This window comes from Tympanuchus pallidicinctus, unplaced genomic scaffold (genome assembly GCF_026119805.1).
Source record: "Tympanuchus pallidicinctus isolate F22 unplaced genomic scaffold, pur_lepc_1.0 scaffold8, whole genome shotgun sequence".
Taxonomy (NCBI): Eukaryota; Metazoa; Chordata; class Aves; order Galliformes; family Phasianidae; genus Tympanuchus; species Tympanuchus pallidicinctus.
The window spans coordinates 51,093,486-51,117,206 of NW_026294802.1; the positions used below are offsets into that span (position 1 = coordinate 51,093,486).

At 45.4% G+C, this 23,721-nt stretch overlaps 1 protein-coding gene across 3 annotated transcripts; it reads left to right on the forward strand.

The window, feature by feature from the left end:
• The first annotated feature begins 1,749 nt into the window (after window positions 1-1,749).
• On the forward strand, window positions 1,750-22,761 carry LRRC8A (leucine rich repeat containing 8 VRAC subunit A). Of its 3 annotated transcripts, XM_052668424.1 has the most exons (5): window positions 1,750-1,868; window positions 3,267-3,392; window positions 11,351-11,493; window positions 11,699-13,865; window positions 16,689-22,761. In XM_052668424.1, the coding sequence occupies exons 4-5, from the start codon at window positions 11,709-11,711 to the stop codon at window positions 16,962-16,964; spliced, it is 2,433 nt and encodes an 810-aa protein (XP_052524384.1). In that variant the 5' UTR covers window positions 1,750-1,868; window positions 3,267-3,392; window positions 11,351-11,493; window positions 11,699-11,708; the 3' UTR covers window positions 16,965-22,761. The 3 variants fall into 3 exon arrangements, with proteins under 3 accessions (XP_052524384.1, XP_052524382.1, XP_052524383.1); XM_052668422.1 differs by lacking the exon at window positions 11,351-11,493 and having other exon boundaries at window positions 1,751-1,868; XM_052668423.1 differs by lacking the exons at window positions 1,750-1,868; window positions 11,351-11,493 and adding an exon at window positions 1,883-1,961.
• Window positions 22,762-23,721: the final 960 nt, after the last annotated feature.

Consider the following 23,721-nt stretch of genomic DNA (forward strand, 5'->3'; position numbering starts at 1 on the left):
GGCTGCGGGCAGCAGTTGGGCTGCGATGCGCCAATGGGGGGACTGTGCAGGGTAAAGGAGGTCTGGGGTTCATCAAAGGATTATCACCCAGGCTAAAGCTAGGCCCTGCAGCTGTGTGTGGCTGTGTGTGGTCTCTGAGACAGACCCCAGCCTCGGATGAGGCGTCAGCAGGGATACAAGAGCTCCATTCTCTATCAATTCTGTGAGAGGTGGCCATTGCTCAAGTGAGGTGTAAGGAGCAAATCATCCTCTCTCGGCTTCCCTTTCCCTTTTGCGACCGAGCTTTGCGTGCACTGATGAGTCAGGTCGTGTCACTCTTCCAAGTGATTACTGTCTCCCTCTCACAGTAGGAAAAAGTGAGGCATGGGGAAGGAAGCACTGACGTTTGCTGTGCAGAGGTCCTGGTTCCTGACCCGACACTCTGCTGCTGGGCCCACTGTGACTAAGAGGGTGGGAATTTCTGTGCAGGCAGATACAAACTCTGTTTGCTAAACTTCCAAACACTGAAACAAACAAGTGGCAGGTCAGCTTGTATTTGCTGCCACAAGGATTTACACAGCACATCCTGAGGCAGTTGGGGGCTCCATCCCTCCTGCTGAGATCGTCTGTACTTGTTGGACCCCAGGATAGACCCTGGAGAAGGGCCATACCAGCAGAAAGCCCTGCTGACAGAAAGCAGGCTCATCTCTGTCAGATTGGTGGGCTGGCTGGGCCCTGGGATAGCACCAGGGCCACAGGAGGGAGTGTGAGCTTCCACCTTCTCTGACAGGATTTAGCCTTTATGTTGGCTCAACAGTAATGTGTAACTCCACTTTAATGTCTGGTTAAAGCACCACAGAAAGCAAGTGTTAATTTAAGTGCACTTAATGCACCCACTTAATGTCATGTTTGCCAAAACCCCACTGTTGCCCTGAGCTTGTGAGCATCTCCAACACTGGCAGGAGAAATCCCACTGCTGTGGGGCTGAGACCCATCACGTTCCTAGAAAGCCACAGTTGTGCTTATTTTACCGTAGCAGCAGCCACTGGTTTCCACCAGTCCAAATTGGCTGCACTTAAGTGCCCCGTGCTGCTTCTTGTGCACTAATGACATTATAATGAATGCCTTTGAAGCATCCTTTATGAATTTTTAAAAGAACAGTGCTGGACAAATGAGTCAGCTGAATGAAAATAACCACAGGAGGATTGCCCTGTTTTTCTCAGGTCCCACAGAACTGCTCCTGGATAAATCCTCACTGTGTCACTCTTCCTGCGGTGAGGAAAGAAATGCCAAGTTTTTAGTGGTCTTCATTTGGTGGACAGTAGTTAGAGATCAAGAATTGGGTTTTCAGCACATTTTACTTTGCATAAGTTGGTTCTAAAAGGAAAAGTGGTAAATTATGGTATTTAAATTGTATTTGTTCTCTTACTGCTAAATAGCTTTGATACTGATACCACTCATATCCACAAAAAACAAACAAAATAAAAAACAACAACACCTTAATGAAAAGGTAAATCTCTTTATTTAGGGAAAAAAAGGAATTCTGGAACCCATCGTACTGCCACAGCAGGCGAGGGCACTGTCCTCCTACTCCCCCCAGCCCAGCCTCTCAGCTCTGGGTGGCTGCCCCTTTAAGACTTCACCATTTTGCGCTCTGCCCTACACCAAGATGGCGTCCGCACCTTCACTTTCCCTCCCTCCCCCTCTCTCTCGTCGGTATATCCGGACACATAAATTCTGCCCCACTCTGCGCGGCCTCGCCCTACGTAAAGATGGCGGCACGCCCTTCCCCCTTGTGCCCGCCTCCAAGATGGCGGCGCCCTTTTTCGCTCCTCGCTAGAGGCGGCGGCGGGCGCTCCCCTGGTGGCCGCCTATGCCGGGCGGGTGAGGTCAGTTCCGGGGTGGGGCCGCCTCGGTGCGGACAAAAGGAGCCCGAGCCGGCGCGAGGGAGGGTGGGGGCTGAAGAGGGTCGGTGCGGACAGGTGGGTGCGGGCGGGGATGGGCTGCGGCCTGTCTGCCTCCCGCCGCGCTGCTCTCAGAGCGGAGGACTCCCGGGTGGGGCCGCCCCTGTGAGAGGGCAGCGGGCGGGAAGGGGTTCTGAGGGGCTGCAGCCCTGACGGGCGGGCGGGGAGGACTCGCTGACTGACCGAGCAGTAATTCGTTTCCTTCGTGTGCCCGCCGTCACTGCGCTGCCGAGGGAGGCGGCCCTGGCTGTGTGGGGCGCGGCCGGGCCGCCCCTGCGCTGCCGGCAGCCCCTTGGCGAGGAGGTGCGATCTGTGCTTGTTCCTGAGGGCAGCTTAAAGCCGGCAGGTTTCCTGAATTAACTTTCTTTCCGTCTCGTTCTGTCTCGATGTCTGTTTTTTCCCCAAAGCTTGGGGTGCGGCAGGTTGGTGGTGGGCAGATAGGGGCGATGCGCAGTCAGTGTGCGGGTGTGTCGTGCCGTGGTTTGGGGCGGTGCTGAGCCCCGAGAGAAGGGCAGGGTGGGGGAGAAGGTCAGCGAGTCCTCTACTTTAGCTTGTTCTTTTGCAGCAGTTTGGCACGGCTCGAGTGGAAAGGCTTTGGTTGTGAGCAGGTTGCTTCTGAGTCTGCCAACCCTGATGCTGGCGTTGGCTGATCCCAACGTGCTCTTGGGTTGAACATCTTAACCAATACGTTTTGTTCTAGTGATGTCTCTTCCTTTTCCAGTGCTTTTTTCCCCGTGCTTCTTGTTGACAAAATGCTTTCTGAAGTTCTGCAGTCCCCCCTGACTTTGAGGCTTGAGGGATCCCTCAGAGCCAGGGCTTGCTCCCTTGTCTGCTTCCCTGTGCTGATGTGCAGGAAGCAAGGATAAAAGGCTGTTGTAGTGCTTGTTGATGGTGCTAAATTGCCACTGCTTTAGAAAGATTCATGTTGGTAGATGTGTTGTGAAGAGTGGGGATATTTGCTTGAGTGTAAAATGATGAGGGATGTGTGTTTTCAGAGTCCTGATGCATTTTAGATCTTTCCACCAGGAGGTTAATCTGTCTTTATTAGTTTGGTTGCAATAGAGAAACTCAGAGTCTCCTTTAAATGGGTTTGCAACACCTGCTTTGTGATAGCTTCTGGAACAAATGTTGGAGATTTGCTTCTTCTTTGAAAATTTACTTAGAGCTTCTAACATCTTTCTGGCTATCAGCGTCTCTTCTTAGTTCCCAATGACCATCTAGTTTGTTCCTTAGAAATCTCCGACATCCTTTCCCAAACTTTTACATAACGTGGTTCCTCTGTGATCTTCGTTCTCTCTGCTGATAATCTCTGCTTGATTTCAGGGAAGCTGTTCCCATGGCGTGTGGGGAATGCAACGCTTCAGCACCTGCTCAGGATCCAGCACGCAGGAACATCATCCACTTCCAGCACAGAGAACTGAAGTGCAGATAGCAGAACCCAACTGCAGGGTAAGGGCTGCAGGCCAGGGTGGGAGTGGTGTGCTAAAGACACAAATGAAATCACAAGAACACTGCTTAAAAATAGTTGCAAAATGCGAGGCAGTGATGTTTGGTGAAAGAGCAAGGAGGAAAGGTGGTGGATCAGGGAGAGTGGTGATGTGCTTATTTACAGCTGTGAGCCCTAAGCTTTAAGGTGGAGGGAAAAAAGAGTGAAGTAACAATTTGTCGTCTGATGTAAAACTGAACTGTTGCGTTTACCCCTGCATCTAACTCCTGGCCATATAGACCCTGACTACTTTCATTAAAAAAGTACTTTAAGGCTGTATGCTCTTTGTTTATTTTGGTCAATATTCTTCAGTTTCCAGCAGGGTGATGTTTGTATTGCTATGTAAACATCTCATGAACATTTTTTTTTCTGTGGTTAACTAAGGAGAGCACTGACTTGCTGCCCTTGTGGGTGGCACTTAGGCAACAGTGAGGATTGGCAGTTGGAAACTTTGTCTCTTTGGGTCTCTGCTAGAATAGTGATGAAAGGAAGTGCAGAGTGCCCTGCTTATCTGCAGGATGAGATGCAGCCCAGATGGGTCAAATTGTGAGCAGTGGGGAAGTGCAGGTTTGTGTTCTGACAGTTCAAGGATTTGCTTTGTTGTGCTGATTGTGCACGGTACTTGGAAACCGTAACTTTATTTATGTAGGTCAAAGGGGATGTGCATAAATAACTCCTTAAGATAACTCCAGAAGCCATGTGTTAAAATCTAATGCTTCCATGTTTAAAATGTGGAGTGCCTGAAGCCTTTCAGTGATGACTTCCCAAATGCTTTGAGTTACTGCATTCTCATAAATGCTGCAGATGTTCAGAAAGGCAGTTCCTGGCTTAGGGTGATCTGACTTCATTTTAAAAAGTCATGGAATTCAAATGTAAGTTATTGTGTTGCTGTATACAATCCTAACTACAGGCCTTCGTGAATTCTTCCATGTTCTGAAGGAGGATTTTGTTCAGTTGAGTATTTAAAAGGGAAGTGAAAGTCACTGAAGTTAAATTGAGCCTTGCTGGTGTCTAGGAAAGCACAGTGAAGTTGTGTGAGTGGTGGGGGAGTGCAGAAGGGGAGGGTTTCTACATGCTTTATGTGGGGCTTCTTCATGCTGGGATGTCTTGCCACTGTTTTGGTAAAGATTAAATACAAACTTACTTTGTTGCAGTGTAGCAAGCCTCCTTCCTGCATGTTTTTCCAAGTAAGTGTTTTCAAAAATAGCCTCGGTTTAGGATGTGTGCTATTGCTGAACTGGCATTTAACAGTCTCTTGTTTGAGGAGAATATCTTGAATGCTTCCAGGCAGCTTTTTCTCTAAGTTGTTTTGCATGCATTTTTTACTGCAAATGGCACACAGTTGATATATATATATCTGGATTATATATGGCCTTCCTGCTGCTGTTGAACTGCATTTGACTCTAAAAGCTGTTCAGTCAGAAGCACCCTGCTGGAATAATAGTGCTTTTACCTCCTATACCAGGTTTTGTTAATGTTTGCTGTAAAATTACCAGGCAGTATAAAGCTCCTCTGTGCCAAGTTTGTGCACTGGACTAGTTAACAGATTCGCCTTTAGAGCTGTGGCTTTATTGCCTCTCTCTTATCAATCAGTGAATACAATCAGAAAATGTCCTGAGATGAAAGTCACAGTCACTGTTTTGAAGCTCATGGTGCAGAAGACAAGGTTGCAGGGTCAGGAATAAGCAGGTGGATATATGCTTGTTTCTCTTTTGTCAGACTGAGGCAAAATATTATTGTGCTGATGGCTGAAGTCTTACTCTGCTCTTGTTGAAATCCTCTTTCATCTTTGGTTCATCTCTCTGGGTGTTGCCACAGCTGTTTTCAAGCTAATAAATTTGTAGATGTTGTCAGTTTGTTAACAATAAATTGTGATGATCCTTGCTTAAAAGTCTTGGCTTTGAGTTTAGTGTTGTGATTTCTCAATCTCTTGTTAGAAATGTCAAAGCTCTGCTCTGCCCACCATTTCAGTCTTAATTGAAGACAATTGTTTACCCCTTTTTGTATCACTTTCCAATGCTGGAATTAAATGCTGAATAGACTTCTGCAGCTGAGGGAGTGCTTGAAGCTGTTCTGCTTGTTCCAAGTTAACACTCTTGTTGTCTGTCTTAATCTTAAGTAGTTAATAACGACTCAACCACTTGCAAGTGTTTTGTAGTGTCCCATTGGAATAAAGCCATCATACTTTTCAAAGACAAGCTCCAATGCCTTGTCCTTGAAGCATCTTTTCTATGGCAAAGGAAATTAATTTTGGATAGCAAACCTGTGACCACACACATTCATAATTTATAAGCTGACACAGACTTTTTCTCTGGTTTGCATCACTGTGGCAAGTCACCTGATAGCATTTGAGTTTCCGTAGCAATCTCTCACTGACCTGCTCCCTGATCCAAGCATCACTGATGCTGATAACTTCTGTGCAGCTGGGGTAAAACCCTGCAGAAAATGGGCAGGCCAACCAGGACTCCAGTGTAGATTGCTCTGATTGTGCAGATGTTCTGCCCTGTGCTTGTTAGGACAGGCTTGCTGGTGTGATAGTAAACAGGAGCTTTGCACTTTGCTAAGAATGTCAGTCTTGCATTTGATTGGAAGAGTCAATTAAAAGGTAGCAGTAAAGATGGTAAAAGTTCTGTCTGCAGTGTAGGTGAGTTTTTTCATGAGCTTCAGTACAGTTAATTTGCTTCATCCTCCTGTATCTTGTGGCTTGGGTGGGGCTGAATGTTGCACACAGCTGGTGGTTATATGAAAACCAAGGTAATTTACTCTGTGTTTGGTTTGTTGGCTGTGGGACAGGTGAAGAGTGTAAGTGCTGGCTGCCACTGTTGCACTCTTCCATCTGCCAGTCTGAGTAACGTGCAGTCCTTTAAACTTTGTGTTTGCTTCTCTGTCTCAGAAAGCGTCTTGCAGACAGACCCAGATGTAAAGATGACTGGTTGTTGTTTGGGACTCTGGCACCTGGTTTCCTTGCTGTTTACTTCTACAAACAGCGAGGAACAAAATCACTGAGTCTTATTCTGTCTGACATCTTGGGCTTTTCCAGTTGATCATGTGGCTGTCCCTGCTTGGAAGGTTTTCCGAGGAGTGACTGAAAGCAGCTCTGTTTTAACCTCCTCCTTTTGCTTTCAATTCTGAGCCTAATAAACAAGGGGGAGGGAACACAAATTACATTCCCACTTGTGACTTGCAAAGCTCTTTACATTTCCTGGTGTTTGAACAAAGAGCTCTGTGTTCTGCCCCTCTCTAGTGTTTCAGGTGGCAGCATGCTGGGGAGAGAGGCACTGCTGTTTTGAAAGCTTATGGTAACATGTTGCAGCTCGTCAAAATCAGGGCTGTAGTCTTAAGAGCACTGAGTCGTTTTTCTTTTCCCTTGTCTACCTCTGATGTTGTCAGCACACAGACACCTCCCTTGTTCTCTGGGTTTCTGAGAGGTAAGAAACTCTCAACAGTGCTTGACTGCTGCTTTGCAATCTACAATCTTAAAAGCCACTGAGATTTAAGAATGTGTGACACAAACTAGAGGTTTGCAAGTGTCCAACATACAATAAATCCTTGTCTAGCTATTTAAATTTGTATTATGTGATTGCCTCCCTTAGGTGCTGCATCCCACTAAAGGTGAGGATTTCTCTGCTTTCAAGAAGAGGTCCTGGAAGTGATAGAAACTGAGGAAATTCTTGGACATGTCATGAGATCTTGCATGTAGTCCTGTTCTGCCAGTAGCTCTGTTTGCAACAGAATGGTCAACAGAAGGAAGAAAGGGAAGAGTAGGATGGATAAAGTATTCAGCAGATGGATGAGTCAAGCTGATGACATACCAGCCAGTGAAACTAAACAATGATGTTTCTGTTCACTTTGTCTCTAGCTGGGTATGCTGGTCAGCAGGTACAGGCAGGAATTTCAAGCACAGCTCAGCCAAGCATCTGTCAGCAATAATTCTGTCTTTGCATGTTTAGATTATTGTTGGTTTTAATAGGGAAATTCTTCAAATCAGAGGATGTCTGTGTTCTTGCAGTTGCTCTATTCATTCCTTGATCTTAAATACCACAGGAGTCTTACGTCTTGCGAAAAGGATTCATGCTCTCGACTCTGGTCTTTATTGGTTATGGTACATGCTACAGTACAAGGTTTTTGTTAGCTGGATAAGTTTATTCTTGTTTCTGAATGATTTTATTATTTAGATGTGTTGTGCTCAGGGTGTCCCTGTTTTTCTAAGTTATTTTTTCTTCCAGGTGTGCCTAATAAAACTTAATATTCATACTGCACATGGTAGGAAGGTGCTCGGCAGGTGATGCAGGATGGCCACCATGGCCTGACTTGTTTGTACTAATTGGGCTCTGCCTTCCTTCCTGAGGTTGCCTGATTAGCAGAGTCTGTAGTTGCATGCCAGCATGGGTCTGGGTAAATCTGCAGGCACTGAAGGGATGTGCAGTACCTAAATGTGGATATTGCAGAGATTTTAGGATTGTATTTGTGGGCTGAATTGATAGATATATTATGGTCTTGCTGTATGGCAGTGAGACTTCATCACATGGGTCTTTACCTGTACAGGCTCCAACTACTCTGCTTGTTCTACACTGGATGTGAATTGCAGCACAGTGCTGCTTCGGTGCAACTGAAACCCTCAAATGTAATGGCACTGTTAAAGTAAGAAGTAGGAGACTGATCAGTTACATGGTAAATTGGCATGGGATGTGAAAGCTGAAACACCTTTGAGGCAGATACACACTTGTAAGATTTCTTTTGTGTGCAATTCCCAGAGCTTGCCTAATTAATTATACCTTTGGAAAACTTCCTTATGCTTCTGATAAGTGGATGGGGCTTGAACTATGATATTCCCACCTGTTGGCTCATACAGATTTAATTCAACCTTTAAACTTGAATGAAGCACTCTTTCAAAATCTCAGTATCAGTGTCTCCCATTTGGTGGAGTTAACTGTGAGGAAATTGCCAGTTTCTGAGCCCCACCTGGAAAGATGTGCAACTTGACGTGTATCTGAAGGAGCTGAGACTTTTCTTCCCCAAACCTGCTCTACTGCAGTGCCAGAACAATGTCTTCCTCCTAAATATCTCTGTTCTGCTGCCTTTGTACTTGGGGGGAGAGTGTGGCTTCCAGGTGCCCACTTGGTTTCTGTACAGTGGTCGGACCCCTGGTTCCTACAGGAAGAATCCTATCGTGCGGGGCAGCATCGGTAGCAGAGATAAGCCCTGAGAACCTGACTTCTTGAGGTTCGTCTGCTGTCATCAACCCCAGCAGCAAAACTGCCTGCCTGAATCCAGAAGGGAGTGTTGCAACCGGAATGGCGTTTTCAAATGATTATGAAATGGGGTCTATAAAATAATGACGCTTGTTTTGCTGCAGAACAGTCATTGAGTCTTTCAGGAACTGGAATGGATTGCACACATGGGAAATCTGGTTGAGGAGAGTGGTAGCTTTTCCCCTTGGTTTCCCAAGTTTTTTGGTGGTCAGTTTTCCTTTTTTACCACAGATGCTGCAAATAAGATTAGATAAGACCTGGGGGGCTACAGCTTCTGTAAAATGACCCCTTGTTTTACTGCTTCTCATCTGGGACTTGAACAGGGCTTCCACAGCTGCCAGGAGGAGTGGGAACTTGTGAGAATGTCCTTTTCTTCACGCAGTGACCCTATCATTGTTACTGGAGGGCAGGGGATTTCCTGCTCCACCATGCCAGGGTTTAAATGCTGGTACGGAGCTGTAATAGGCTATCGTGGGACGTTCAAACAGATCATTTGTTAGCTGTCTTGTAACTGCACAATGTAAAGGCAGATTTCCTATCCCATGTGGCCCGTAAATAGAATTAGGGAGCCTGTTGCCCTAATTTTTTTTGCTTTCCTTCCTAGCTATCTTGAGATACAAATCAAAGTAAACACAGGGTTCGTTTGTTGCAAAAAAGCAATGAGGTATTTCTTAGACTCGGCTCAAGTCTGGAAAATGCCTTAACCACGAGACTCTGCTTCCTGAGAAGTTCATGTCTATTTCATAACCTTTCTGTGGGCAGCTATGAAGGACCCAATTCCTGCAAAAGCTTCCCTGCCTGGAGTGAAGAAGCACTGGAGGGAAGAAGAAAGGATCTCTGGGGACAAGTGGTATCTAGACAAGAGAAAGAAAGGAGATGAGTGTCTGTTTCCCTCAGCGTAAGATGAGAGGGGTAGGAAAGCATTTAAGTAGGGAGCAGTTCCTTGATGAACAGCACCGGAGTTCTCACTGCATGCTCCTGAAGGAAAAGAGGAATCAGGATCCTACATAGCACTATAGGAGAGCAGTGAGGGGTACAGTAGTGCTTGTTGCCTCTTAGATGTAGTTTGGAAGGAGTAACAACAGAAGCTGTACATCACACTTGGCAGGAGTTTTAGGAGAGTGTGCATGGGTTGGGAGGCTGCCACTGGACCTCTGTGGACCCTTAGGGTGGTGTGCTGCTCTCAGAGGGGTCCTGAGCTGTTAGTCTGGTAGAGCAGAAGCTGTGCTTTCCTGTAAGCATCGATGAATTTGAGAAGCTGAGCCATGACATAGTTAACTGTTCCAGCAGATGGCTGCAGTAACTCTTGGTGTTCTCCTTTTACAAAGCTTTGTGGGCTTTCTCTTGCTTGGACTGGAGAAGTGCAGGACTTCCCTCTGATTACAGTGGAAGGGATGCAGAGCGTGCTGGGGAGGGTGCGTGTCTTTGTTTTTCCTCCTGCTATGGCATGTCAGCTATCCTGCCCTGGCTCTCACACTCTTCAGTAACTGAACTTGGTTGGGCAGAAGGCAAATGCTACTTTAGGAATAGCTGTCATCTTTCAGCCTACCTCTAGCAGCCTTCCCAAATAGCTGTAAGTCAAAGCTGGCATTTTACCATTTATTGTTGTAAGCGACAAACCAGGGAATAGTGTTCTCAATTTAGAGTCTCTAGGGAATGTGGTGCTTCTTGAGTTCATGTTAGGAGGGGCTTCCTTTGCAGTTCTGGGCTGGAAGTTAATTTTAAATACAAACTCATATTCTACAAAAGCAGATGGTGTGGTCACTCTGCTTGGCTTCAGCCAGTGGTGTATAAAAAGCTGCTATCAAGCCTGCAGCCCCCGGGGCTTGTCAGGACTGCCTGTATGGATGCTGCCTTATGGGCTGTGGAGACAGGATTGAGCTTTTGTTCTTCTTCTGTTACAGTTGAGTTGATGAGAGTCTCAAAACGACAAAGACTTGTGCTTGTCTGGTGCCTGAACACTGCTAGCAAGTATGGTGTGATATTACTGCTTTTTCAGTGTCATTAGAACAAGTTATAATGACTTCATGCACTTCACTTGTGTCACCTGTCGGATACAGGGAATGCTTTGTGAGTTTGTATGGATCTGTCAGGCTTATGGGTTTTCTATGGCTTTTTCCTTCTGGAACTCTGAAGGACAGAACAAGTTCTGCCATGAGGTCTCCCTTCCCAGAACCTTTTCATTTCCTTTGTGACTCTTAAATCCCAGCTGAGATGAACTCTAAGTGGGAGTGGCTGGTCAGGGAAGTGAATTTTTATATTAAGTATGCTTCCCCTTTCCTATACTTCTGAAGTGAAGAAAACAAAGAGCAGCTGTTACAGGATTTCAGAAGGGAGCTGTTGTACAGCACTGTTGGCAAGTACTGTTTCTTTGGGAAGTTGATGCTGAGGTGGAGAGCCAGAACTTCTTCCTGTGGAAGGAAAAGGGATGATATCAAACAACTTTTTGTTCTTTTCCAGTTTTCTTAATCAGATATGGGTTGCGTCAATGTAGTGGTTCTAAGAAATATAACTAATGCTCTTAAATCCTCTTCCTTGCCTCTGCAGTTGGAGAGACACAGAGATGTAGAGTTATTTCTTAGCTCAGAGTAACAAACACATGATAACTGTGTGTGGATTTTCTCTAATAATGCTGTCAAATTCCTTTGTCCCTGAAATGATATCCCCAGGTAAAGCTGAAAGCTTCCCATTACTCATCTGTCATAGGAGTTAAAGTTGGTCCTGGAAGCCTTCTTTCAGTGTGAATTTTTCACCTGCAGACTGCTAATGACAAGCACCAGTTCTGATGCCTTCCAGCGACTCGCCTGTGAGGGTGAGCACCACCACAATAGCTTTACAGCCTCAGCTGTAACCAGGTGCCTCGCTCAGGTAGTCTCACTTGTTTGTATCCAAGTAACTTGAAACTAGGGCTTAATTCAGTCTTGTTTTGCCAGCACTTAAAATGTGAGTTTCCCGATACCCTCTAGAAGAGCAGAACAAAAGAGTTTTAGTAATGCTTGCTTCTGTTTTCCTTTCAGGTGGTGAATCATGATTCCAGTCACTGAATTGCGATACTTTGCTGACACTCAGCCAGCATACCGCATCCTGAAGCCATGGTGGGACGTATTCACGGACTACATTTCCATAGTGATGCTGATGATTGCAGTGTTTGGAGGGACTCTTCAGGTCACCCAGGACAAAATGATTTGTTTGCCCTGTAAATGGATTACCAAAGACTCTTGCAATGACACTGTCAGAGGTTGGACAGCTGTAACCCCAGAGCGTATTTACTATAACTCTAGTCTTGTTCCCTCTGCTGATACAGGGCCCACAGGGATCCAATATGATTTGGACCGGCACCAGTATAACTATGTGGATGCGGTGTGTTATGAGAACCGCCTTCACTGGTTTGCCAAGTATTTTCCTTATCTGGTGCTGCTACATACTCTTATCTTCCTGGCTTGTAGCAACTTCTGGTTCAAATTTCCAAGGACCAGCTCCAAGCTGGAGCATTTTGTGTCTATTTTGCTTAAGTGTTTTGACTCTCCATGGACAACAAGGGCATTATCTGAGACAGTGGTGGAAGAGAGCGATACCAAGCCAGCATTTGGGAAAATGAATGGCTCCATGGACAAGAAATCCTCCACGGTCAGTGAGGATGTGGAAGCCACTGTTCCCATGCTGCAGAGAACAAAGTCTCGAATTGAACAAGGAATCGTGGACCGATCTGAGACAGGTGTCTTGGACAAGAAGGAAGGTGAACAGGCCAAAGCACTCTTTGAAAAAGTGAAGAAGTTCCGTACGCATGTGGAAGAGGGAGATATAGTGTATCGCCTCTACATGAGGCAGACCATCATCAAAGTAATCAAGTTCATTCTTATCATCTGCTATACTGTTTATTATGTCAACAACATAACATTTGATGTTGACTGTAAGGTGGACATTGAGAGCTTGACTGGCTACAGGATGTATCGCTGTGCTCATCCTTTGGCCACTCTCTTCAAAATCTTGGCATCTTTCTACATCAGCTTGGTGGTAGTCTATGGCTTGATCTGCATGTACACGCTCTGGTGGATGCTGAGGCGATCGCTCAAGAAGTACTCCTTTGAGTCTATCCGTGAGGAAAGCAGTTACAGTGACATTCCTGATGTGAAAAATGACTTTGCTTTTATGCTCCATTTGATTGATCAGTATGACCCCCTGTATTCCAAGCGCTTTGCTGTCTTTCTGTCGGAGGTGAGTGAGAACAAGCTGCGGCAGCTGAACCTCAACAATGAGTGGACTTTGGAGAAGCTGCGGCAGAGGATCACAAAGAACTCTCAGGATAAGTTGGAACTGCATCTGTTCATGTTGAGTGGCATTCCTGACACGGTCTTTGACCTCATAGAGCTGGAGGTCTTGAAGCTGGAGCTTATCCCTGATGTCACCATTCCCCCAAGCATTGCTCAGCTCACCAGCCTTAAGGAACTATGGCTTTACCACACCGCTGCCAAAATTGAGGCTCCAGCCCTGGCCTTCTTGAGGGAGAATTTGAAATCTCTCCACATCAAGTTCACAGACATCAAGGAGATCCCTCTTTGGATTTATAGCCTGAAGACACTAGAAGAGCTTCATCTGACAGGGAATCTGAGTGCTGAAAACAACCGGTACATTGTAATAGATGGATTGAGGGAGCTGAAGAGGCTAAAGGTGTTGAGGTTGAAGAGTAACCTCACCAAGCTGCCGCAGGTGGTGACAGATGTTGGTGTGCATCTTCAGAAGCTTTCCATTAACAACGAGGGCACCAAGCTCATTGTTCTCAACAGCCTTAAGAAAATGGTCAACCTGACAGAGCTGGAGCTGATCCGTTGCGACTTGGAGCGCATTCCTCACTCCATCTTTAGCCTCCACAATCTGCAAGAGATAGACCTGAAGGACAATAACCTCAAGACCATTGAGGAAATCATCAGCTTCCAGCACTTACATCGTCTCACTTGCCTTAAATTGTGGTACAACCACATTGCCTACATCCCCATGCAAATAGGCAACCTCACCAATTTAGAGCGCCTTTACCTGAATCGTAACAAGATAGAAAAGATTCCTACCCAGCTCTTCTATTGCAGAAAACTTCGGTATTTGGATCTCAGCCACAACAACTTGACTTCCATACCACCAGACGTAGGACTTCTTCAAAACCTGCAGAACCTAGCTGTGACAGCCAACAGGGTAAGTGAGCAGGAGCCGGAGTGTTCCTCTGTGAGCACAGGTAATTCTGGTGCGTCTGTTATCTGTGGGATTAAATGTGTTACAGTGGTGTGTGAAATATTCCTGGCACTGCTGTTCTATTTAAATTCTGAAGCTTTAGTTTTTTTCTGAGGGCTTTATCTAAGGCAGATAACTCCAGAGGAAGTTCTTTCCTTCTCTTGAAGGAAAGAACTGTTTTGTTTTGTAGCATCCCTTTTCTTTCAGGGAAATTGCTTTTAAGTAGCAGTTACAGACTGTTTCCTAAAGCCTGCCTGACGCTTGTTTCTCTGCAGCTGGCAGCTTGTTTTGCTTAGATTGACACCAGCTTTGGTCTTAAAATGGAGACCTAAGAAAGTACTCTTAATGTAGTACTATTCATTGTACTTCAGCTGAGTACATACACAGTGACAGCAGCCATCTAGCATGTGCATGTGTGCAGCTCACAGTTTTCATGCAGTACTATTTATTTCTGGGGAATGCTCTGTGGTTCGGTCTTGTAACATACATTTTGTGTGAGAAGCTCTATGTTACAGACTTAAGAAACATGATTCTTAATCTGTCACATTTAAAATGTATTGTCTTGCTCCACAAAGGTTATGTTAGAGGAAGTAAAACTGTCTTCTATAGTGTGCTTTCTCTGGAAAGAACGGGTTAAACCAGGTTTGTCAATTGGCCATCAGACTTGACTTAGAGGGAAGGAAGTGTGGCACCTTTCTATGCCTCAGTGCAATGGCTGTGGGTTTTCTTGTACAATCCCAGGTGGACTTGGACAGTTAAGACTTAGACTTGGCTTAAGTGCAAGGCAGGTCACAAGGAAGATGACCAAGTGTGCTATGCTGCTTTGTTACCTGGTTACCCTTGGGTCAGAAGTGGCTTAATTGCTTGAAACAAACTGTCCCATGGGTTTTCCTATGTGTTTGTTACTCTTCTTGGGATTACAAATGCATAGGAAGGAAGCCTCATTTACCAGGTGTCAAAGATCAACCTGTGATCACACAGGCTGTGCTGAGCTGAAGGACTTGCTGAGGCTTTCATTCGCTCTCTTTGCTGAAGTTGCAGAAGGCTCTACCAGAATCTGTGAAGCACAGACAGATCTGATCGGTGGCTTCTGGGTGTGTGCATCCTTCTGTATGGGTGGCTTAAGCTTAGAACTTCATGGTATGCACACATTTCATACCAGATTGAAAGCCAGAATATTTTCTCAGGATGAATGTGACTGAGAGGGCTGTTTTCTGAGGTTGGTGTTCAAGCAGAATGAAGAAAGTTTTAACTGCTTGTGTCCAGGTAATTCTGTGCCATTTGTCTTCAGGGAACCTTGCTGCTACAACTTCCTGAGAGTTGATCTGTGGTGTATCCTCTGTAGTCCTGGGATGGAGCCTGTCTTGGAGGAAGAGGAGTTAGAGACAGCTCTGTTCTCTGCAGCACTGTGTGACACAACCTGTTGTACTGTGTGAAAGTACTGATGCAACAGGAAAGCTGTGGAGCATCCTCTGTTCCACTGGGTTTGGAAGCAGAAAGTGATGTGAACCCAGTGAAACAGCAAAGCTGCTTATTCCCCTGCAGGTGCCTGGGCAAAGCACTGTCACCCTGGGGCTCTGAGCCTGGTTATGCAGGAAACAGTGGCAGCAAGGAACACAAGGGCTGGTAGGCAGGCATTTCCCAAGGCCAGGAGTTACCTCAAATGTCCTCTCTTAGCTCAGCAGTCTTAGCAAATAGGAGCTGCTGGAGTTGGCTGGTACCAGTGTACCGTTTTGGGAAGCAGGCCATAGCGTGTAGCACATTGCTTCCTTCCTAAACCAATACTTGTCCCTTAAATAAGTTTTATTTTCAGAAGTCTGTGAGCAGGGTGTTTGGTCTGTATGATCCCAAGTGGTCCCTTCCAGCCTCACCCTTTCTGTGATCATTCGACTGCATGTTGCTGTTCGCGTAACGCTTGACAGCACCAACAGCAGTGGCTGAATTTGGCTGTTTTTAATTGGTCTTGTCCCTGCTTTTGGTTGGACTTGACTTCATTCAGAATTGATTACTGTTCAATTTAGCAGTGTCATGCATAATTCAAGGTTAAAAAAGAGACATGATTGTGTATAAAGGCAACATACAGTAATCTTTGTGATGAGGCTTTGAATTTAGTGGAGAATATTGAATTGCTGCACTTAATTCCCGGCCTAGTGCTCATTAAACCTTACCTGTATTGTTTTCTTAGAAATTCACTGGAAGGAGTACTGGAGTAATAGCAATTAGACTTGTTAAATTAGTGACTTGTAGGCAGTGGTGGGAAAGCTAACAGGTGGTGACTTCATTTTTTGTTGTACTGTCCAAAAAAACCTCAAACCAACTTTGTAATTTGAAGCCTATCAAAGTCCCTGCAACAATACCAAACCCGACAGAAATGATGGAGTGCTCTCAATTCTCAGTGCCTGACAGTTGTACTCATGTAGTGTCTGCTCCAGGTAATAGAATACATAGAAATCTACCATATCTTGTACATAATGAAAGTATACAAGAAGGCTTTTAGCTTTCCTGTGAGATGTGAAGAACAAGATTTAAAAAGGTTGATACAGTAAGTTCTCAAAGCTGAGAGGCGCCAAGTAGTTGACATCTGCTGGCACGGTGGTGCTCTGAGAGGAGCTGGGGAAGAATGGCCAATGGCAGATCTGTCTGGGAGGCTTCATGCTATGCGAGTCCTTACTGCAGGAGCAGGAGCTCACTTAAGGAAGGACAGTGAGATGTGTGACCTTGTTATTGTCTTATGAGTGGGTGTGCTATGAGGTGACTTCATCTGTAATTGATTTTTTTTTTCTTCAGATTGAGACTCTCCCGCCAGAGCTGTTCCAGTGCAGGAAGCTGAGAACCTTGAACCTGGGAAACAATGTGCTGCAGTCACTCCCATCCCGTGTTGGAGAGCTGACAAACCTGTCGCAGATAGAGCTGCGAGGGAACCGCTTGGAGTGCCTGCCAGTGGAGCTGGGAGAGTGTCCTCTGCTGAAACGCAGCGGGCTTGTGGTGGAGGAGGACTTGTTCAACACGCTGCCCTTGGAAGTCAAAGAGCGGCTGTGGAGGGCAGACAAAGAGCAAGCCTGAGCCCCCGAAAGGCGGGGAGGAACCACTGACCAACAAGAAGGAAACACAAGGCCATTCCAGTCCCCTTTCTCCCAGGTCCTCCCCTTCCTCTTCTCCAATCACTATCGAACTAGCCAAGGAGTCCCTGAACAGTGACGACTCTGAGGCTACTTCTTGCCTCGGGTGCAGGATTGTGGAAAGCTTGGGATCAGGATGAGGATCAAGACAGGTTAGATGGCTCCTGAGCAAGGGCCAGTGGGAGTAAGAGATGTTGCTGCTGTTTTGGACAGGAAGTGGAGTGAAGTGGGTGGTGCTGGAAAAGAGATGACCTCCTTTGGATGGAGGAGAAAAGGAAACGTGGGGATTGCTGCCTCGCTTCAAATGGGGATTCTAGTGTCAGGGAATGAGTGTCCTGCAAGCAATGATCAAGAGTCTAGGAAACTTCCTGTACCTCCTTGTCTGTGACACCTGGTACTATTCCCCTCCAAATCAGCAATTCAGTAAGTGAGGCCCCACAGAGTGCTAGGGATGGGAGAGAGTTGATTATTCTACCTAGATGCTGGCATTGGGATTTTGGGGGGTAAATTTATCTCAGACATCAATTTGGATGCAGGAATGTGCTTTTTGTTACAAATTGTCTTCTTTCCCTTGTGTTTAACACCCTGTCTTCTTACCCTGGGGAAGGAGTTCTCCCTCCAGAACTCCATCTGTGCATTAGAGATTGCACTTTTTAGCAGTTTCAAGTCACTTGTGCTAATGAGTTAATCACATAGCATCCTCTTCTCCAACTGATGCATTGGAGGCTCTAACCAAAATAATTCCAGGCCTTTAGCCTGTTCTGAAATGGCTAGAATACAAATGATCTGGATAATACAAAAGATCTGGATTAAAAGCAGTTGGTCTGCCTCATCTGTTCTCCCAGAAGCACTGAGTTGCTTCATGATCTTGGCTTTTAAAGTTTTCAAGCTGCTTTTAAGTTCCCGATGCTCTGTCACGTAACAAATGCAGATGTAAAACCAGTGTGTCAAGGTGTCCCCTGGGGTTGGCAGTGTTTATAGTGAAGAGGAATAACTCAGTTTTCCTCTGCCCCTGCCCATAAAGCTGTTAGATTTGTTGCCAATTTTTTTTAGGAACAAAATCTATAGACCAGCTTAATTGTTTTCTTGTTATCTTTCACCCTTCAGCAGCTGTCAGTTCCTGTTAACCTCTTAAGAGGCTGACGCTGATTGAACTTGGTGCTGGAAAAGTAACCTGTCCTATTCTTCCCTGTTTCATTCCCCTGTTGTTAAGGAGCAGTATGAGAATCCTCTGAGGACTGATCCCTTGAACAGAGCAATCTTTATTGAAACAAGTCTGACCTGTTTGGTATTGCTTGACAAAACCCTGCACGGGGTAGATAACCTGTGATAGCTGCTGCTACTCATGTCTCGAGGTGGAGTGGTGAAGGTGTGTCTCCAATACACCCAAAATCTGCCATTTTCCATCAGAAGGAACAGGAGGCTCACAGGCTGCAGGTCCTGTAATGCTCCGCATCGAGCCAACAGGTTTGTCTCCAAGGTGGAGTGCTGCAAACAGGCATGAAATGTTTGGAGGCTTCCTGTGTGCACAAAGGGAGGAAGCTGCAGCCATCTCTGAAGCAGTTCCTGACAAACTGCCAGTGAGAGTGCTGGCTTAGCAAACCCTGATGATCCCTTGGATGTTGGTGCAATAGGGCGCTATGGCTTTTCTCATGAGATGTAAGATATGAAATATACACACTAAACATGCTGAAACCATGAACAATGTTACCTGGGCTCTGGATTTGTTGATGTTCAGATGCTTAAATAAAGCTGTATTAAAATCTAGGAAATCTGTTTATAAAACTGCTTTTAAGGAAGATGTAAATTCTGCCTCCCTTAGTTCACTGTTAAGCTTTAAACAGTCCAGAGGAATAATATAATTTTCTTTATCTGGAAGGCAAGGCACTGTTTCTAACAGAGTTAGTGTTCAAATTATGTTAGAGTTGGAGCCACTGCCAAATTGATGGGAAACATTAATCCAAAATGCACTGCATCAGAGCAAGCACTAGTGCTCAGGAGTGTTGGTGCTGATGCATTTTGGATTGGATTCATGCACACAAGCATTTTGAATTGGTGGGACAGGAATTGTAAGGTAGACTTACTGCTGCTTGAGTAAGACAGGAATGGCTTTAGGCTCAGCTACAGCAGTACTGTTTTCCAGGCACTTTCTCATGGTGGCTGTAGGGGCTGTTTGGATGGCAAAGGAAGCCTCGTTTTCTTCCTTACTCTGTGCCAAAAGATTGCTGGAGAGTAATGGCAATTGAATTGAGAGACTTGAAGTCTGTGTTGTATTCAAGGCCACTGGGTAATCTGTTTACAATGTGTTTTAGGTTAGACAGGGCTGAAGGGCAATGTACCTCGTAGGATTTTAACCTAGCTTACAGGAACAGTTTTCTCCTGTGTGTCTAGGTCACTGCAGATGAATGCTTTAACTCTTGATTCGAGGTATGATGTCACTTATACAACTAAGCTTTGTGCAGCTAGGCCAAAAGTTTCTATAAGCAGCTCCTGCTTTTATGCTGCAGTGCTTCTAGAAGCTTGCACATCTCCTGAGCTCTGCTATGTATCTCAGTGCCGAATCCATAGGAGAAGTGGACAATAGGCTATTGTGCTAGAAGTGAGCCTCTAACTTCTTATCAAATGACAGCTATACTTCTGCTGCTTGCTGAGTAGAAACTGCCCTATGCCTGAGGTCTACAAAGCAATTTTAAGACAGGCCAGTATTGATCATGCATGGAAACACTAGCTTTTTTGCTCCTTTTTCAATATTCAAAGCTCAGTTTTTCAGTCTTGACTGTTAGAGCTTGAGGTATCTCAAAGCTGTCACTCAGAAAGCTAAGTAGTTTGATAGCTTCTTGTACCAGAAACGCAGGTGGCACAAAAATATATTGCCATTCTGGAAGACAGCAATATTTACCTGCTGCTGACATGTACTTCTTGGTCTTCCATGGAAGAGATAGTGATTTCATAGTATCAGTTTCATGTGATGAAATGGAGGAAGCTTTAAAACTTAAATGATAGGGTCTAAAACGTGAGGTCCTGAACACATTTACAGCTCGGACTTCCTGTAAAGCTCACCCCACAGCAGGGTGATTCACTCAACTTCCCATACCTGCCTGGATTGCTCAGTCTGAGGGATGGGTACATCAACAATCCTTCCTCATTTGCAAGTGTTCAGTCAGTGTATATCATAATTTTTTTTTTCAATCTCTGTCAAACTGAAGCTTTGCTTTTTCTGACATAAATCTGCACGTTCAGGAAGAAAAGCTCACCTTATGCAGACAATCAACAGGTCAGTGTCTTCTTGTCCTGACCTGTCTTTTCAAAGCACTCTAGTTGGTAGCAAAACAGATTTATTAGCTGCTAAATCACAAAACAACTTGAATTAAAACAGTTTTCTTAATAGCACTGCTGAGCTGAATGAGTTCTTGGACCCCCTGTTGATCTTGAGCATGCTCACCCCATGCTAGGACTGGAGGTTAGTAAACAGAATTCTACCTTTCACTCCCAACTGCCCCAAAAAGTAGTAAGTTACAATGGATTATTTGAACCACCTGTAAGGTGGGTGGTACCAAACCTATTAAATGTGTTAAAATTTGCTGTATCTCTGAAACTATGCACTGGAATGTTAGATGAAGTTGTTCTTTGGAGTTGTTTTCTGACCTTGTTTTGGTCCCTAGTTAACTCAGCAGTGGGAATTAAGTCACTCCATCAGTCTGAATGGTGAAACGTAAGCCCAATGCAAGCTGTTACAGGTATCTGTCGTGATGTGCTGTTCTTCGGTATTAATTGTCACTTCTTGAATGTCCTACCTCATTTTTTATTTCTCTTATTACCATTTCTACACTCCACTTTGCTAATTTCACTTTAATTAAAGCAGATGCTTGGTGTCGTTACCACAAATAGCATGAAGTGGCTTTCTGTTGCTGAACCACACCGAAGCCCTCTTCTTTTTCCAACGCGATTCTAGGAATTTCAGAACAATGACACATCCTTTGCAGGAGATGATACGTAAAACCTGTTATTGATTTCACAGAATCATGGAACTGTAGGGGCTGGAAGGGACCTCTAGAGGTCAACCAATCCACCCCCTTGCAGAGCAGGCTCCCAGGACCAGGTTGCACAGGCAGGCATTCAGGTGCCTTTGCTTGAATGTCCCCAGCGAAGGAGACTCCACAGTCTCCCTGGGCAGCCTGTCCAGTGCTCTGTTACCCTCACTGTGAAGGAGTTCTTGCACATGTTTGTGTGGAACTTCCCATGCTTCAGTTTGTGGCTGTTTCCCCTTGTCCTGTCACCACACACAGCTGGGAAGGGTCTGTCCTTGTCCCTTTGCCCCCACACCTTGGATAGATGTAGATGTTGATCAGATCCCCTCTGAGTTGTCTTTTCTCAAGGCTGAACAGGCCCAGCTCACTCAGCCTTTCACTTGAGAGGTGCTCCAGGCTCTCTATCATCTTTGTGGCCTCTGCTGGAGTCTTTCCAGGAGATCCCTGTCTTTTTTGTACCAGGGAGGCCAGAACTGGATCCAGTGCTCCAGGTGAGGCCTCACTAGGGCAGAGCAGAGGGGGAGGATCACCTTCCTTGCCCCGCTGGCCATGCTCTTTTTAACGCACCCCAGGATGCCATTTAACAGTTGTGACATCATTTCCCTTCCTTACCTTTTTCCATTTTAGAAAGGGACTTTCATGATTTGATTTCTTGATTTATTTTCAGTCCTTCAGGGGAGGAATTGTTTCTTCCTTGATAGCTGTGCCTTCTCTAGAGGCACATTAAGGTGAACTCTCCACTGAGGCATCGTTCCTTTTAGTGCACGTGCAGTGTTATCTTTGCCTGAAGCCAGCTGTTCCCTCTGGTTCTTCTCTTTTTGTTTGTGGAGAGCACGGAGAGATTTCTTAGATGTTGATGTGACTTTTCTCACTCAAGACCAAGGTTGTATCATAAGTGGTAGCATCATCTGCTCTGAAATGCTGCCCTCAATAAGGCTGTGTGAATGCTAAATGGGAAAACTATCATTTAGATTTTGTTTGGATTTGTTTCCTTTTAATGCATTTTAAAAATGGTTTATTTTTTTACTGCTGTTTGGCCACACAGTGGATTCTGTAGTCTTAATAAAAATGTGCCAAAATGTTTTCCTGTCCTATCTGCATTGTAACAGTGCTCGAAGCAGAGCTGGACAAGAGTACTGTTAGATTTGAATCCTTTCCATCCCTCCAGCTGCAGTGTTGGATGAATGTTAAAATGGTGGTGATAGTGTGAAATCCTCCAGAAATCTCATCTGAAATCCCTTTTCAAAAGTAACTGCGCTTGAACTGTTGGACCCCAAAAACTAAGGTGAACTCTGCGTGCATTCACACAAAGGCTTAATTTGGAATGTCTGGAAATACCCTTCCATTCTTTCCTATCTCTCCTTTAAAGGAAGTTCATTGGACAATAGGGAGAATTTTTCCAGGCTGAACTTAATGAGAAGGGGGCTAATGGGTCTGAGTCATCTACAGCTGCCAGATGCATCCATTTAAGTAAGGCACTACTCACAGCTTGGACGTGGCTCCCTGCCGCTCTGTAGATGCGCTCGCAGGGTTGTGGTTTGGCATGCAGGACCTGTGCTTGGTGTAACATTGCTGACATTCGCTCTGTATGCAGGGTTGCTCGGGCAGCTGATCAGCAGCACCTCCGCCGTAAGCACCGAAGGCTGCTATTGTTTGCTCTTGAGAGATGTGTAAGACTGGACACTTTAACAGAATAAAAGTTTAACTTTTTAATTTGCGTTTTCCTTTTATGTCTGCTTTCTTTAATTTGGCTGTGTGTGAAGGCGCTTCGCCCCTGGCCGCCTCACTTCTCGGAAGACAGATGTTAATGATTGCTGCTGTTGTGTGGGATTGCTGCTTTACTCATCGCTTCAGCCCGTGTGGGTTATGGCATTTCTTTATGAATAAAACAAAGTAGATGTACAGAGATTCTGCTGAGGCCTGGACTGCCTTACACTTTACTATTGCTTTAACAAATGGTTGAAACAATTTACACTGCCAATACAGGCTGTTGGAGCATTGATTGTCTGCTTGTAGAAACTCCGCTGGCTTTTCAGCGTGCATCTTGCTCTCTCTTTCCCTAGGAGAAGGATGGGAACTGAAGGCAGTGGAGAACGCTGCCTGTTGCCATAGGAATGGTGCCTTCAGCCAGCTGCTGGTAGCAGCCTGTAACTTTCAAAGATGGTTTGAGTTTCTGTGCAACTCATTTGTTATAGAGAAAGGTATTTCCCTTGTGTCCTGCCTTCCCTTGCTTCCTCTGAGGCTGTTTGACCACAGTGACGTTATACCTACTTCAGTGACACAGAGCCGGGGTGGTGGAAGGCGCTGCTCTGTGCCACAGTTTATTGGCATTGAGTTTTTAATGGAATGCTTGGAAGGGCTGAGCTAAGAAAGGAGAGGACAAAACGCTTCCTGTCATCTAAGGCTCTCTTGGACTGGGGCTTCCTTCTGGCAAGGGGTCACCAGCACCCCAAGTCACTGAGCAAAAGGGAAGAATGAAAGGAGCCATCAGAGAACTGGTGGTGCTTGTTGAATTCCTAGGGAACGGGAGTATGGGGATGGAAAGGAGCTTGGGGTGAAGAACTGATGTTTTTGCTGGGAAAAACACAATCCAGATAATTCTAATTTTTCTGTGTAGCTCACTAAGGCATAGAGTGAAGACCCAGTGTTACTGGAGCTATGATTTAGATTTGT